Raw genomic sequence first — 16,904 nt, forward strand, 5'->3', positions numbered from 1 at the left:
GTATTATAATTTCTTATACAAATTGTTGTCTTGTTGTCTCAAATATGAATTGAATGAAAACAAATTATATGAATGTACTTTTGCTTTTGTCTTCTGCACTATTGTTTTGTCTTTTCTCCTGTATTTTTGTATTGTATATTTTGCCTGTGTATTAAATAATATAATAATAATATATTATTATTAACCATTTTCCATGTATCACATATTACTCGGACAATAAATTATCAATTTATAACTTAGTTCCACTTGTGTATTAAATTTCTTATAAAAATTGTTGTCTGGAATATGAATTGAATGAAAACAAATTATTCGCAACAATACATCCAACACACAATAATGATGAACAAAATTCCCTAAAAAATACACACATAAAATATGAGATAATCACTACAGTAGTAATATTATCCTTTTTTATTTGTGTTATTTCTTCTATAATGATTGCTTCATATGAAAACAGTTCATCAGCTGATTCCCATTCAATCTGCCAGGGTATATCTCTACATTTTAATTAATTATAGTTATAGTTATACTTTTAATTCTTTAAAATAAATGAATATCATATTTAAATTTAAATCCAGCCAAGTAAATATATCGTGAATTAATAAAAAGAGTGCTCAACTCTTTTACACCACTTGAATGTAATTTTTAACTTTCTGTGATCTTGACCTTTTAGTTGTAACATACGGTATCAGTATGTACTACTGTTCTAAATTATATAATAATCTATTTGTTACTTTTGCATAATCCTGCAATAGTGAATACATACACACTGTAGCAGAGATAAATTATTGTATCCATGGAATTTTATAAGTTTTTACAGCTAGAACTTAAAATCTGACATAAAACAGATCATATGAAGTGCATCCTCAATTTGTAAATTTGTTGTCAATGTGTGCAGCAGAATTTTTGTATGCAAAAATAATGAAGATGCGATATTTCTGTATTAATTTTACAATAGCAAATTTAAGTAATATATGTTTTGTTCCTGAAACTTCCTGTAATCAATCATCTTTATGCTTCTTTTTCTTTTTCTTCTTTGTGCTTTTCCGTATCAAATTTAATTCATCTCCATCCATTTCCTCAGGTTCCTGTTTAATGTTACTTATAATAAAGTCTACTTCATCAATATAATTTTCTTTTTTAATTTCTGTAGGTGGAATGATTACTCCATTTTCTTCACTTTCTGTTTCTTCTCTTATATTCATCTCTACTTCCTCTGGTTTTGTATTCCTCTTATCTTTCTTCCTTTTTTTCTTTTTACTCGATGATGTATCTATTTTCAAAAAGCAACATGAGTATAAATAAGTACATGAAACAAATTTTAATGACATAATTTTCATCAATAACATTGAAACACCTGTTCTCGTAATATCACCAAAGTTAAAGGGTAAAGGTAAAGGTAGGAGAAAAACTCATAACTTGCAGGGTTAATGTGCTGAATTGCATATGGGCGTGGGCTGTGACTACCTAGCCACTGTAAAGAGGTGCTTATTGTAGATACATGTTACACAACAACAGGGGCTGAAATGAACCATAGCAACTAAGGCTGTAGTTAGTGGCGCCCCCCCCCCCCTGCTTTACCACTCAGCCATTCAGCTTCACCAAAGCAATGTTGGGCCCGATCAATACTTGGACTGGAGACCACACCGGGTAGTATCGGTTCAATTGAATTGAAAAATTGGAGTGGTATGGCAGGGGTGGGAACCTGAGGCCATAATATCATGCCAGTTTCTCTCTACCTCTCTAACACTACTCCTTACTCTGAGTTTCAGACTCTCAGACAACGACTCTGAATGGTAGGCCCAGTGTACATAACTGGCTTGTGCAAAACAATTTTATAATAATATATTGTTAACATATACAGTAGTATTTACCTAAAATATCTTCTTTTTCTTCTTTTACTCTAATGACTGAATCTTTAAATCGTTCATCTTCTTCCTTTTCATTTCTCCTTTTACGTTTTCTCTTTCTTTTCTTTAATGGAGATCCTAGATATGATAATAAAAAAGATATAGTCCAGTCAAAAATCATCTTCACCATGGTATAAGCTCCTACCTCAACGAAACTCAAACCGTAGGTCCTTCATATACGGGAAAGATCATATCTTGATGTTGCGTTGTACAAAAAGTGGGATTTTACAAAAAAAAAAACACCAACTTTTATTACCAGTTTTTAGCTGCCTGTCACTTGTCGATTCTTTGCCTGTAACAGTGACATCACGAGGCTAGTATTACGATATGCAACTGGTGTCTCTAAAAACCTATTACCTAAACAATACGTTCGCTAATAATTAACAGTATCACAATGCAGTTTGATACATTATGATTATTCAAATATTATGCTATATTTTTAATAAAGCATAAACATTTCAGAAGAAATAAAACAAAACCCATAAATCATGTATGAGTTTAAAAAATAATGAACGTAAACTACACCCTCAATCAGATCAACATTTTTTTCAACAAGTGGTGCGACGGGTCCCAAGGAAACTCGGAATTAAATTTACAGTATTATATTACTGTATCTATTGGTAGGTAAATTTCACGCTATGGGAAACAGGAAGTGAGGCACTAGCCACAGAAGAGAAAAGGTAATGGGGGTGCCTTGTGGGTGGAACTTTTTGTGGGGAAGCATGCACCCCCATCCTAGTTATGCTACTGAAAGATGGTACTTCAGTGTTTAGTGGTAATTATTCTGGATGTAACTATGTGATACAAACTAATGGTTTGTCCAGACTATCAGATGTTCTGTGCATTGCGCATACGTGGGCATGATGACGTCATATCTCCCAAAGTCACAACAATGTGTCACAAAAACAAAATTGACAGTGTGGACAGATCTAAGGTATCTGATAATCTTTGGAGATGTTTATTTGTGTCAAAAAAATTTCTGCAGAATTTCAGTTTTAAAAGACTGGGATTGGAACTGTACAAAAACAAAGCCAACAGAAATGAATAATCATTAATATAGATACAGTTAAATGTAAAGTAATATTTCATTAGTTTATCTCACCACATCCAAACGGTGTGTAGCGCTGCTGGAGGCCAGTGGGAATGTCAAAACTCATCTTTGGTGGACTCATTGGGATGTCTACAGGTGCAACCTCCACTCTGCTAACGACTGAAATAAGGCCCTTGAAAGCAGGACCTATTAGAAATCATTCTAAGAATTATCTTTCAATATAAATATATATCAAGTTATCTTTATTCATAAAAAAAAAACCAAAAGTATAGATATTAAATTTGATGTTATATACAGTAGAACTCCTCATTTGGGACGCCCCAATTAAGGAAACACCCCTATTAAGCAAAAACAAATTTTCAGCCACAAAAAGAAGGAAAGCATATCTTTTAACACTATGGCCAACCCCTATTCAGGGGACACCACTATTAAGGGGAAACTTTTTGGTCCTCAAGGTGTCCCCTAATGGGGTACTACAGTATTTCTTACCTGGTAATAATTTCTTCTTTTTCTTGGATGGTAAAACTGCTGTAATATTTCCAACCTGATCATTGCATCACAAAAATAAAATTATACTTATATTTATGAAGATTATCAGGTATTGAAATGATTATAAAGTTGCTGTCGTCGTTATTGTCATCACTGCTTCTCCCAACACCTCATCATCATCATCTCATCATCATATTTATCACCATTATCTTTCTCAATCATCATCATTCTCATTACCATCCATTTCTTCTGTAATTTTATAACTGGAGTAAAATATATGGTGCAATTTCTATATGAAATTATAGCATCAAAATTTATGATACATTCCAAAATAAAATTTTATTTTTTACTTTTACCTGTTTTGTTTCTTTCACAATAGCTTCAAATTGAGTATCATCACCCAACTTGTACTGTGCATTTGGAATACATTTTTGTCCATCCAACAAGCTACAGTCAAACTGAAATTTAAACATATTTATGACCAAAAATATAATATTTTATGTGTATGTAGGCCTGTTTATCATTTACCCTTTATAAATTTAAATCTAGTTACAGGTATATAATCAAGGATTATATTACTATAGGTGGAAAAACAACATAAGCAAAAATTTAACATACTTGCAAAATTGTATTACTTAACTTAATTGTATTTTACTTAACTTACATTTAATGGGGCTCTTATTAACCACAATTCTTTGTTGGTATTTCCTTTGACGTCTTCTAGGCAGAGTGTGTCGTATGTTGGCTTAATTTTTTGGAATTTGTCTGGACAGACGAACCTACAAACAACAACAATAATAATACAATAAAATCAATGGAGCAGAGTTGTTAATACATAAATCCAGAGCCTCACGTATGAAAGAAATGTAAACAATATATGTCTCCAACATTCACCAAATATTTGGTAATTCAATCATACAAACCACCTTTGGGAACTGAACATTTTGGGTCTTTAGGTTTGGTCTTCAATTAGAGAATTAGATTTGTGTTAAAAGACTGACGATTGTTATTAATTTGGTATTTAAAAAAGTGGTCTCAAATTAGAGGGGTCTAGAAATTAGAGGGGTCTCAAATTGGACGGTGCACAGTACTTACTTATCAGTTGTGGATGGAATTTCCTCTTCTACAGGGTTAAAATTTGTTGACTCTCCGTCTGAACTTGACGATGTAGAATCATGCTTCTTCCTTTTTTTAGGTGTATGCCTAGACATTCTTGCTGTAATTCTTTTGATTCAATTAAGTAATAGAAATGGGTTGTTATTTCGTGTTTAAAGAAAGTATTCAAAAATTTCAGAAAACAAATTCAGTCTGGCTATGCTATATCTATATGCTCTGCAACTTTGGTTTCGGCACTCTCTCTGGGCAGATAGAAGAATTTGCTAGATTATCACTCCCATCCACGTAAAAAATTTGGGAAATATTGATGCAGGAATATACTTTTTTTTTTTGCCACATTATTTATTTCAACAGCATAAAATCTAATTTTTTTTGCCACATTATTTATTTCAACAGCATAAAATCTAATTTTGTCACTGGAAATACATTTTCTTTATAAAACAATACATTAAACCAGTTTTTATACAATATATACACTATTCTTGCCAAATAAAACAGTTGCTCCATACTGTAAAGTTTTTTAATTGTGCGGAGAATATCTATAAAATCAGCTCAAATTTGCCCGGAACATCATTAAAAAAATAGGTTGTGGAATCGTAATTGCTGCTTTTTTGCATTGGTTATTTATATATATATTAAGATTTATATGTTGAAGCTTGCAGTACACCACGTAGGTAGTTCTAAAAAGAACTGTTGTAGTTGAGAATATATTAAAAAATTTCAGCAAAATCTGTGTGGAAATCGGCCCTTTTATTTTCTGAAGCAGTGATGGATTTCTAGGTCAAATTTTTGCATGGAGAATATAGGCCTATTCCCTCACGCAGGCCTAAATATACAGTCTGGCAGTCCCTCTCTTATCGATTAAAAAAAGCAATATTTTATTTAAAAAAAAAAAAAAAAAAAAAAAAAAAACCCCCCGCCCTCATCACTTTGTAATATTTTTTTTTATATCTGGGCCTGGTCTAGGACCTAACGTAAAATTGGCTACCACTGCGTGGCAGGCTAGAAAAAGTAGGCCTACACTGTGTGAATGGCACGTAAGCCTAGCCTAGCCAGCAGTAGGCCTCCTAGGCCAGGTCTAATGCCCTACCTAGGCCCTGGCTAGGCCCTAGCTAGCTGGTACTATTTAGGCTGCCTATAGATAGGTAGGATTAGGTACGGTAGACAGTGGGCTATATCAACCCCTGATTATTTATCAATTAAGTTACTTACCTAGCTAAGTAACAGCTCCAATTTTACTCGGACTTTTTTAATTTATTTATTTTATACATGTATTTGTTGGAAATTTTCATCACATACCGTAGCACGTGTGTACACGCTCGTATATTTAACCAAGATTTAACCTATAGCATAAGTTGACGCGAATTGCGATTAGTTGACGCAAAACACACAGTCAGACTCATTTCATCAGAAATCAAAACCAAAATTAAATTGCAGCGCGTACTTACGGCTTCTCAGAAAGAAGTATTGTGGTACAGAATTAAGGCTAAATGTATCGAAATGAATTGGGTTGGTGGAGTAAGGTATTGTATTTTTCAAATAAAATATCAACATTATCCGTTGGCTGTCATCATTACATAAACAACTGAGTAAATTGAAATAGATATTCCTAACAAGCTAGACCTAGGCTACTAGGCTAGCTGGGCCTAGTAGTAGGCGAACGAAAACGAAAGCCAACAACGGCCCACCACGAGTCCGTTATCGGGCCAACCCATTATCCTGCCCCAAGGCCTAGCCTAATTGTCACCGGATTGCTTAAACCTAGGCCTAGGTCATTTCCTATATGTTCTCAAGTTAGCAGATTGGTTAGTACTTTAGCCTAAACCAATATGTAATTACAAAAACACTAGGATTTTAGGGCTTTCTAATCTAACTAGGCCTAGGCCTAAAAAAGGGGAAGGCTAGTACTACAGGAGTAGTAGTAGTATAGTAAAAACGGCAATAAACCAAAACGGCAATGATCAAAATGGCAATAAACTAAAAACGCCAACGCTTTTTTACCAGAAAGGCAATGGACCAAAACAGCAGTAAGTCAAAACGGCAATAAAAGTTTGAGTTGTCCAATAATTAACAACAGACTAGAAAAACTATACTTGTTTTCTCTATCTAGGCCTATACATATTTTATATAAAAAATTACAAATATAAATACAATTAAAGTTTTTTGGCATATACTTACAGAAACTGCATGATGGCTGAATCTTGATGGAACAATGTTAAATTCAATCAGTATAAAAGCAGTAAACATTCAAATAAATAAAACTTTAAAATAGACAAAATGGCTAAAACAATTTATGTCATAGAGGTAAAATACGCAAAAAAAGTAAAATATCTAGTGTAATCTAGCCTTTTGTACTAGTATATTCACTGTTACTTACTAGTTGACCCGAGGCTAGGCCTATGTCACAACCCTATCCGGGAGGTCCCGCAAACTGACAAGCCACCGCTTCTTTTGATGCCTATGTTAACAATTTGTAATGTAATTTGTTGTGAAATTTCTGAATAAATGTACAATTTCAATTTCAAATCTGTATACAGTAATATTACAACAATAAATCAAATGAATTGCATTTCACATTTTTTGTATTAATTAATGATATTTTTTTTCTCAAAAATCAGGAAACGTGTCCGAGCAAAAGAAGAAAAGAGAATTCAAAAGGTAGAGCTGGCCAATTTGAAAGGAAGCAGAGATTGAATATCGATGGTTCTCAATTCCTAAATAAATCAAAGACAACACAGTTTTGTAGGCTCTATTCTAAACATTGTTTTTCAAATTATGGGTCACAACACATATAAGTAAACCCTCTAAATACAGAGTTCTATATATCGCAATTCTCATGGTCACCTCAAAATGGGGGTTCTGAAAATGGATCACATTGAAAATGTTTGAGCACCAGGGGTATAAATCGATTTTGTAAACCTTCTTTGTACTGTAAATATGTAACAACAACGACCAAAGATTTACTCCTTTAAAGGCATATTGAACAATTGAATTCTTCAAGGATTATGATTTTTGTCATTTTTTTTCATCATTTTCTAATAATTTATTAATATTATAAAACATATTTTCCTTTTATTAGGAATATTTTGAAAAGAAAAAGTTTATGAACCAGTTGAATCGTGTATGTGATGCTTCACCAAGCAAGAACCGAGTTGCCATAAGTCAGGATTTACTCTCAATACAAACGGTCAATCACCTCCACAAGACAAGCCAAGGTGCCTTGCATACACTTAATGTTATTTTTAGTTTACAACTTAATAAAATGTCTATGTTTACATAGCTTTTTCATGATACAAGACCTTAATTATTATTACTGCTCTGTAGTGCACATGATCTCATTGAGACATGTCACTAGTTAATTATCTCACACCTAGTGGGAAGATTATGACATAGTTCAGTGAAAGCCCACAGGAACAATGGGAAGCTGCTTCATTGAAACATCTTCTAACACCAAGGCACACTATTAGAGTAGGAGCATGTAACATTCAAACCATGTATGAAGCAGGGAAAGCAACACTGATTGAAAGAGGTCGTCGATGGCTATGCTGCTAAAGGAGCAAAGGCCTTAAATAAGTAAGTAACTACTTACTAATTATATCTTTTCTTTCTCCAGGTAAATCACTGCAAAAGAACTCCAAGAGAGTTAAGCATGTTGATTTAGAAAGAATTTACGACCCATTTGTTAACTATCGCAGGAGAGAAAGAAATTTGGAACTACCAATGTCACCGATTGAGACACCATCTAAGCTGGAATTGCAAGATTGTCATGTACCAAGGTAGGTTTAAGGTATTTTGAAACATGGTCTGTTATGAGTTGTGTGTAGCTTTTAAAATTTCTAATATATAATATTAATAATATAATTACTATATAAAGTTCTAATAAAATATATAAAGTATTCTTTATTATTATATTTCTTAATTTATTGTTGTTGCTTAAGCTGTGGTTGCTATTAAGTTTGTACTGCTTTGGTTGTTTTACTTTTAAGATAGTTTCCTTTGCAGAAGGTTTATTATATTATGTATATAGCCAAAACGTTGAATAGTTGTTTTCTTCTTTAGAGCTACTAAATCTGACCATATCTGTAGTGACATTCTTTCCGAAAACACATCAACAAATAATTTCTCCCAGATATCTCAACTCCAGGCTAGACATTCTGTTTACAAGGATGCACAACAGACAGACGACTCTCAAAATTTAATGGTAAGATGTATGCCTTAATATTTCAGTTGTCAGTGTTGCAGCTGCTGTTCAGTGGCTTATCTAGGGGGTGTGGGAGTGCACGCCCCTCAAAAAAATTTTAGTTTAAAAATCACCTTATTTTATGAACTAGCGCCCCTCAACTGATCATCGAGACCCCCCACTTCACCTTCGCGCCCCTATCAGCCCTCCCCCCATTTTAAGACTTCTAGATATACCACTGCTGCTGTTGTTGCTGCTGCTTTTGTTGTTGTTGGATTGAAAATAATGCACTTATATGCAAGTTATTGTTATTGCTAACTATATATATTTTTCATAATTAGAATGATTGGTATCAGTATTATTATTATTATGTTAACATTATCACTATTATTGGTATTATTTTAGAGTTCAAGTAAATTTTTTAATGTATTCTTTATACAAGTAATTGATTTCAAATTAAATTTATTGAACAAAATATTTACAACCACAGAAATATTCTTCCTATTCGCAACCGAATACATCTAATGGTTTGATAAGAAGTCTGTTTGATGAGAGTACACAAATGGAAAATAGAAACACAAGAAGTTATGTAGGTGAAGCAAGGTCAACAACCCATAGGTCAGTTTATGTGCTACCATGTGCTTTTTTCCTATTACAGTATTGTAATGTGTAGCAGCCAGTGCTTTTATGCTACACACTAGAATGGTGAACAACTTCACAAGCCCATAAATTATTGCTTTACAGATGGTAGACATACCATAAGTCCCTTATTATTTTTTTCTTATTCTGGACAGCGCCACCAAGGAGTAAGTTAATTTAGAGACAGAATAAGAAAGAAATCGAGTATGGGATGCCAATCAAATTTGGTATGGCACGCATTAGGTGCAATAAAAAATGAGTAATCCAAATTTTTTAGCCTGGAAGCCAGACTATGCAGATAGCAACCAGATTAATATTTTTAGTGAAGGAGGTACTATAGTGTAGTATATACAGCCATTACCTTACCATCTGAAGAAGCGTCTCTGCTTGTTTAATGATAGAGGTCGTTTTGACATAATATTTGCTTGTTATTTTGTAATTTTAAAAATTTTGCTTATAGAGTGTTATACCAAGGGTTTATATTATTATCATTAATGTGTTGTTATCTGTTTTTGACAATTGTGCAGGAAAGAAGACCACTCTGTTCCCTCCCCGTGGCCAGGACCAAATCTCTCCTCATCACATTTATCCAGCCCTGAAATATTGTTTCAACGTGAGGTGGGTACTACGATGCCATTCTTTTTTTTTTAAAGTTGATATTAGTGCATTCAGGCCATGTACACTCTTCATCTTAGAATTCACTAAATGCTACAAAAATTTAGGGGAGACCCGGGCTGAGTGGGCCCTCTTGTATCCGTCACTGATGTACTATAAATTCTGTCTTGTAATTCAAGCAAAAAACAATGTAAAAAATATATAAATTAAGCAAAAATACTTTGTAGTTTATATAAAATAAAGTGTATATCTCCACTGTTCTGACATCACTGCATTGTAACATACACACTAGGTTTAATCCTTGGCATTATTATTTTACATACCTTCCATTTGTATGTTCTATTCACATTCTTATCAAAGGTAATCTGTATTTGTAATTCAATATACATAATGTACATCAATCAAATATGGATCTGACCATTTGATCTATTCATATGTGCTCTCAATATTTTGTAGGTTTTTAAGAATTCAACTCCATTACCTCGAGAACAAGAAGTGTCAAGATTTCTCAAAGGAGTGATCATTCCCAAAGTTAATAAGTGCAATACTATAGGCAGGTCATCCTATTCAAATGCAGTGCCATCATCTACCTCATCTTTGAGGGGTTTCTCCAGCCTCGTTGATACCGATCCTACAAAATCAACACGTCTTCCAAGTTTGGCATCTCAAGATAATTTAACTCCCAATCCACAACTTGAACCATTCAATTTTCGAGAGCATAAATTTCCCAATGATTTTGAAAATGATAATCAATGTTGGCCGCAAGTGACATGGATCGAACATAAACCAACAAACATATTTCTGAAACAAGAAAATGGTAGTGTTTTCCAGACAAGAGAGGGCAGTGTTGATCTTTCATCAAAGAATAAAACTCACTGTGGTTTTGCCCAGGAGAGTAACATGAATTATGAGTCTCATTTAAGTATGGTCTTAAATCAGGCAAACAGGGATAGACAAGTAGTACCCTCAGAAGAACATTTTCAAATGCCTGGCCCATCACTAAAGCATGATAGGCCAACCTCTCCAGGTACATGCCAATGGAAAGGCGTAGAGTTGCAAATTAGTCAGAGGACGGTAGACACACGCAAGCAGGAGCAGTATAAGGAAGGCAGTTTCAACAATTTTGGTAGTACAGCAGAAATTGATAGTAATTTGGGATGGAGAAGCTTTATATTTGATACAGATGGACAGAATATGTCAAGCCAAAGGTAAAGAAAATAAATATACTAATAAAATACAGCATTTGTAATGCGCGATCTATCTAGTGTGCTATCCCAAGGTGCAGTGACTACTAATTTAATATATTGATTTGTTGGAAAAGCAAAACAGTGAGGCAAAATTGCACAAATTACCTACCCAAAAAGTATTACAGTATACAGTATGTTTGTTAAAATTCCAATTATAAATTCACTAACAAAATCTTCAATTTAATTTATCAATTATCAATTTTTCTCTTTCCTTTATTTTATTATAGATTCTATACTTGTTTCTTATTATTTTTGTTACTGTACCTTGTCCTTTTTGTTTTACCTCTATGTACTTTTTTCCCTATTTCTTTCTTTTCCCTTCTTCAAATTACTTTTATTTCTAACTTCAAAACTATTTGTGGTCTAAGCTCTGTCCATACTCAAAATTGTGATATGCCTATATTTGGATAGAATATGACATCATCATGCCCTTATATGGGTGCACAAACTTGATAGTGTGGACAAAACTTAAGAGTTTGGGTCGGTTCGGCTTTGGCAACATTAATTTTTATTTTGACTTGGATCAATGTGGTTTTTCTTTGTTTGAGTACTAAATGATAATGGTAAAATGATTATTATATATGATAGGCATAAGTGTTTGTGCATCTGTTTTTAATACTGTAGTCTCATATTGCACATCTCTCTAAGGTGTACCATTTCCATCTAGCATCTAAAATTACTATCTAACAGTTAAAGGTTAAATGTTATGTTCGTATTTTGGTGAAAGCTTTGGACATAAAGCACTAATGGATATATTGGGTTTCTTATTTCAATAATTACAAGTGTGGGTAAGATACATAAGTGCTACATAGTGTATGCATTGATAGATGGTGATATTCTCTAAGGAGATGAAACTAATATCAATAATGTTTGATGAATAATATTGAATATCTATATCTTTCACAGCCATGACGATGTACAGAAAGAGACTACTAGACTGAAAATGAACACAATAACAAATGAAGTGGTCAGAGAGGTAAAAAAAAAATCAAAGGTTACTTCCTTCTAGTTGGTCAAGGCTATCTAGATATCTGTGATTGGCTTTTGAACATTCAGATGTTAATTTCCTTTTATGTGATTGGTCAAATCAGCTTGTAACCCATGTGGTTCAAAGTAATGACATAAATCATTTATTTCAGCTGTTATCTCTTGATGATGAACTAATGGATGGGATCACAACCCAGCAGATTGATGACACTGCATTAGGTAAATATAATAATAGCCGTTATAATGAAGATTTATCATACAGTTATACAAATCCTAATTATAACAGATGGAAATGCCCATGTAGCTGATTATCTTCAAAAATTGGCTTGCGCTTGTACAAGAGTTCTTCCATTAGAGCAAGCTTTACACCATTATTGTGCATACTAAAACATATTGCACATGATATCTCAAATGAAAAGCCAAGGAAGTATAGTCACTATACGGTAGTATAGCTTTTGAATTTGGGAAAGAAAACAATCGAATGTATTTTTATTTAGAACTTCACACATTTTGAACATTTTTGCAGTGGAGTTATTTTACTGTATTAATGATATATAATTATAACCACTGATTGCTTTAAAATAGATCAGAACACAGGTGCAATTGAAATGTAATTTATGTCTTTTCAGATAGAGATTTCTCAGCATTATCCAGTACCCAGTCTTCCTATGTCAATGACTACTACAAAGAGTGTTTCACAATCAAAGGCAACCTATCATCTCAGGTATGAAGTGTTGCTCATCAGCAATGTGGGCGTGGTCGAGCTTTGATTAAAAGGTTTCAAAAGTAGTCCAAATTTTAATAATTTAGGGGTTTCAAAGGCTTATTTAATCAATTTTAGTGTCTACTAATATGTAGAAAATACATATAACTTTTTCCCCCGACAAATTGTGCTTTTTCTCCCCAATGGGGGGAGGTGGGGTGGGGGATGCCACCCCTGCTTCCATTTGTTTAATACGCATTCATGACATTAGCATGAACTTGGAGTGTCTCAAATACAGTTCGTCCTTCAATTTGAGACAACCCTTGGGATCTGAAAATTTGGGGTGCTCTCAGGGTTCCGTCACCAGAGGGTTAGCTTAGTATTAATAGATTGAAGACTTATTTGTTTCTTAAAAAAAAGTGTTCTTGAATTAAATGGGTCTCGAATTGGAGGGTACACTGTCGTCTATAAATTTAAGGTAGAAATAAAAATGAGAGAAAACAAAAAAAAGACAATCTATGCAAAAGAGTACTGGTGATCATCCTACGTAATAAATATACAGTAGAACCTCGTTTTTATGTACCCCAGTTATACGAACCCTCAGTTTTAATATAAAATAATAATAAAATATTCAAAAAAAACGGCCCTTTTCAGAGCAACCATAAGTAAAAAAACTATAACATAAACAAACCATGATGCAACGTATTATCATTAAACAGCAACGTTGATTGAGTCTAATACCGGGTTGTTATAATCTAAAACCAAGTGAACTGCGTGAGATGAACAACTACCGATGGTGCTCAAAATAATTGCTTTCCTCCTAGCTTCGTGTGGCAAACCATGGAAAAACTTGTCTGGTCTAATTTTCTACACGAAGCTGAGTAGGCATAGTTTCGTACACGAACGCTAATTGGTTGGCTCGCCCAGTGCAGTACACATGGTTTTGCTGTTTCACGTACACAAACGCTAATTGGTTTGCTCGCCCAGTGCACATGGGCTTAATTTTGTCTTAACAGGCCCAGACAACACCACAGCTCTGTTGTTTAGAATAGGCATGAAGGGGAATTCCCAAGTTATACCTTTGTCGTATAGGTAATCTTACAATATTTTCATGTTCTTTTGTTAAATAAAAGACATAAAGTGATGAATTAATACACTAGACACATGGTTTTATTTAACACTTTATTATGACATCGTAAAGTGATGAATAAAAACACTAAACACATGGTTTTATTCGTAGGCCTAGAGGCTAGGTCTAGCCTAGCTAGGTAACATCGTTCGTTCATACATACGTATATTGAGCGTTACGTACATATTAGGTCAAAGGTTACCACAAATTTAACCCAACCTCTATTTTACGAATCCCCTGATTTACATATGCCCTCCGGTCCCATACCGTACGTAAAATCGAGGTTCTACTTTCAACTATCTTGTGAAATTCGGATTTGCCACTTAAAAATGTTGTGCTAGATATTTTCACTAGTTTAATTATTAAATGGTCATTAATTTAATTTCACTTCTAGGGATCATCTACAAATGTTAGTGCAGATAATGATCTAAACAAAGCATTAGAGGAACTGAACACCCCTGTTTTGAAAATGAATCAAACTGCTAATTCAACTGATGATCCCATCAGTGATCAGCTAAATGAGAATAAAGAGGGCAGCGTTGAAGGAAATCTCCAACATGGGTCATGTGACAATAGTCCCCAGTTTTACAGTGCGGAAGAGGTGCCAGCCAATAGAATTGACTGCAGCACACAGACAACAGGTGGCCACTGCACCACCTGTAAATGCCTAAGCCCTACCGATGTACAAAGTGTTGAGAAAAGCAAGCCCCAGCAAATTGTAGTGCAAACACTATGTCCAGACCTGGTCAGCTTACAAGAGCCTACTGAGAACCATACAGAAATACTAACAGAATCCAGTCTTAATGATTCAATTCAGTCCCAACTAAAGCAATATATATGTCATGTTCAACCAAGTAATAACACAGATATAGAAGACTGTGGTGCAGGTTATCACGATTCTCAACTTGTCAGCGAAGACAATAAAGAGAACAGGTGTCCGAAATGTCAATCCATGGAAAATGAGAACAATTCTGTAAGATATTCCCTTCGTACTAGAAATGTGAACAAGTAACATAGAATAAGTTGGCAGCCAAGTTATTGTATGATTACCAAATGTAATTTATACTATATTTTGAAATATATATGTTAATGCTGGTATTGTTATTGTATGCATTAGATAAGCCTCCAGTCAATATTTATGTCTGGAAGTGGGACACAGTTTCTTCCTGAATCATTTTTCATATTTTATTTAATGAAACACGACAAAGCTAATGTTCACTGTGTTAAAATTGTGCAATATTTATGCAATCTGTTGAAGTTTATTAAGCGAGAAAAGATTTAGTAAAATTGATATTAGTCCTTTTATTTCTGTAATTTTAAACTGATATTTCAAATACATTAATAAAAACACTTGTGTGTTATTTGTGATATGTTGACAGTTGTTTATTGTAAGCATATTTTGTCTAGAAACACTTTTATTATTTTCTAAAATGTTTTTTTCAGCAAGATGTGCAGTATGTATAGTTTTAGATTATACAACAAAAAAAATACATGATTGCTTGATGGTGCAATGCTGTCAGCGGATTATCATTAAAATGATCCATTGCATGCGCCTCATTACATTGTGATTGCAGCAGCTGATCACTGTCGAAACAGTGCATTTGTCTAGAAGCTAACAATGTATATTATTTCTTATGTTCATTATTCTCTCATCATTTTTTTATTCAGCATTCGCAATATGAGGACTGTGCAATATTTACAGAGTTTGTTGGAGTTTGTTGTGTAATAAAAGTTCATAACAAAATTGATCTCCCTTTGATTTTTTATTCTGCAATTCTGAAAACCTTTCATATTAAATCTTCCACATTTTTTGAATGGCTGATGCCTGCCATACCTAATACATAGCAACAATGAAATAAACTTGCACAACCAAACAGCATTTTTCTTTGAATCATATTGACTTTATTGGAAGATTTTATCTATTGGTATACAATACAAAGGAATACATGAAATAAATTCTCAATTATATATACATTTTATATTCCTGACATTTGTGCTACTATTGTATCGAAAAAAAATTTGGTGGGACAAAAAAAAAAGGCAAATATCAAGAGAGTCTGTCAATAATTGTGCTTGATTTTAATATAGTTGTATTATTATTTTTTACAATAAACATAGTAAATCATTTGCGATTTTCAAGCATTGGTCAAAATCACAATTATTAACCAGAGGTGGTTCTAGAACATGCATAGGAGGGGAAACTGTCCCGACAAGGAGAGGAAAAATCCTGTGGAGGCAGTTTGTCAAAACTTGTCAATTTTCTTTCAATTTAAACTGTTCTGAGACAGATATTTTAGAACATTATATATATTCAATTTTGTTGTGACTAATTTTTGATGGGGGTAGGGGGGCTTGACCAGTTAGTAAACTTCTGATGGCATCGCCACTGACAAACCATCTATGCATAATATATAACTTATCAAATACATACCACACTTGAACATACAGGAATATTATTACTGTACGGCTCGTACATTACATCCACCAGCAAACAATGCCAGGCAACATGACTAATTACATGCATTACATTCTGTTCCGTAAGTGTGAAACCTCGATACATGTAGAAGATACTGCCAAAAACATTTCTGGTTTTCAAAAAAATAATAATATACTGCATCTTGAGCAACTTTGGTTATGAACCACATGTTAGTGTTACCATTATTAAATATCAACTCAAAAATAAGTACCTTAAAAATTAAAATGCATCATGAAAATACAGTAGGCCTATAACTTATATACTTTACAATCATTGATAAAATCTTTAATATATCAGTTTATAGGAATGGTAGTTTACAATTTAAGCTATCTTCAGATAAAATTGCTTAGGCAACAGGCATA

General features: G+C 33.5%; 2 protein-coding genes across 2 annotated transcripts; one reads left to right on the forward strand and one right to left on the reverse strand.

Annotated features, from left to right (window-relative positions):
- Positions 1 to 396: 396 nt before the first annotated feature.
- On the reverse strand, positions 397 to 5,927 carry LOC117124143 (DNA-directed RNA polymerase I subunit RPA34-like). Its single transcript, XM_033270290.1, has 8 exons — positions 5,779 to 5,927; positions 4,546 to 4,674; positions 4,115 to 4,229; positions 3,807 to 3,908; positions 3,451 to 3,505; positions 3,013 to 3,147; positions 1,875 to 1,988; positions 397 to 1,273 (listed from the first exon to the last, which is right to left on the reverse strand). The coding sequence occupies exons 2-8, from the start codon at positions 4,659 to 4,661 to the stop codon at positions 1,002 to 1,004; spliced, it is 909 nt and encodes a 302-aa protein (XP_033126181.1). The 5' UTR covers positions 4,662 to 4,674; positions 5,779 to 5,927; the 3' UTR covers positions 397 to 1,001.
- A 41-nt stretch (positions 5,928 to 5,968) lies between these two features.
- On the forward strand, positions 5,969 to 16,901 carry LOC117124142. Its single transcript, XM_033270289.1, has 12 exons — positions 5,969 to 6,089; positions 7,185 to 7,224; positions 7,646 to 7,781; positions 8,180 to 8,342; positions 8,626 to 8,767; positions 9,237 to 9,364; positions 9,913 to 10,003; positions 10,457 to 11,208; positions 12,154 to 12,223; positions 12,387 to 12,453; positions 12,864 to 12,958; positions 14,461 to 16,901. Exons 1-12 carry the CDS (start codon positions 6,067 to 6,069, stop codon positions 15,076 to 15,078), a joined length of 2,325 nt encoding a protein of 774 aa, XP_033126180.1. The 5' UTR covers positions 5,969 to 6,066; the 3' UTR covers positions 15,079 to 16,901.
- Positions 16,902 to 16,904: the final 3 nt, after the last annotated feature.

The sequence above is a fragment of the Anneissia japonica genome, unplaced genomic scaffold (genome assembly GCF_011630105.1).
Source record: "Anneissia japonica isolate Jap-2015-1 unplaced genomic scaffold, ASM1163010v1 scaffold3019_len273136_cov204, whole genome shotgun sequence".
Lineage (NCBI taxonomy): Eukaryota > Metazoa > Echinodermata > Crinoidea > Comatulida > Comatulidae > Anneissia > Anneissia japonica.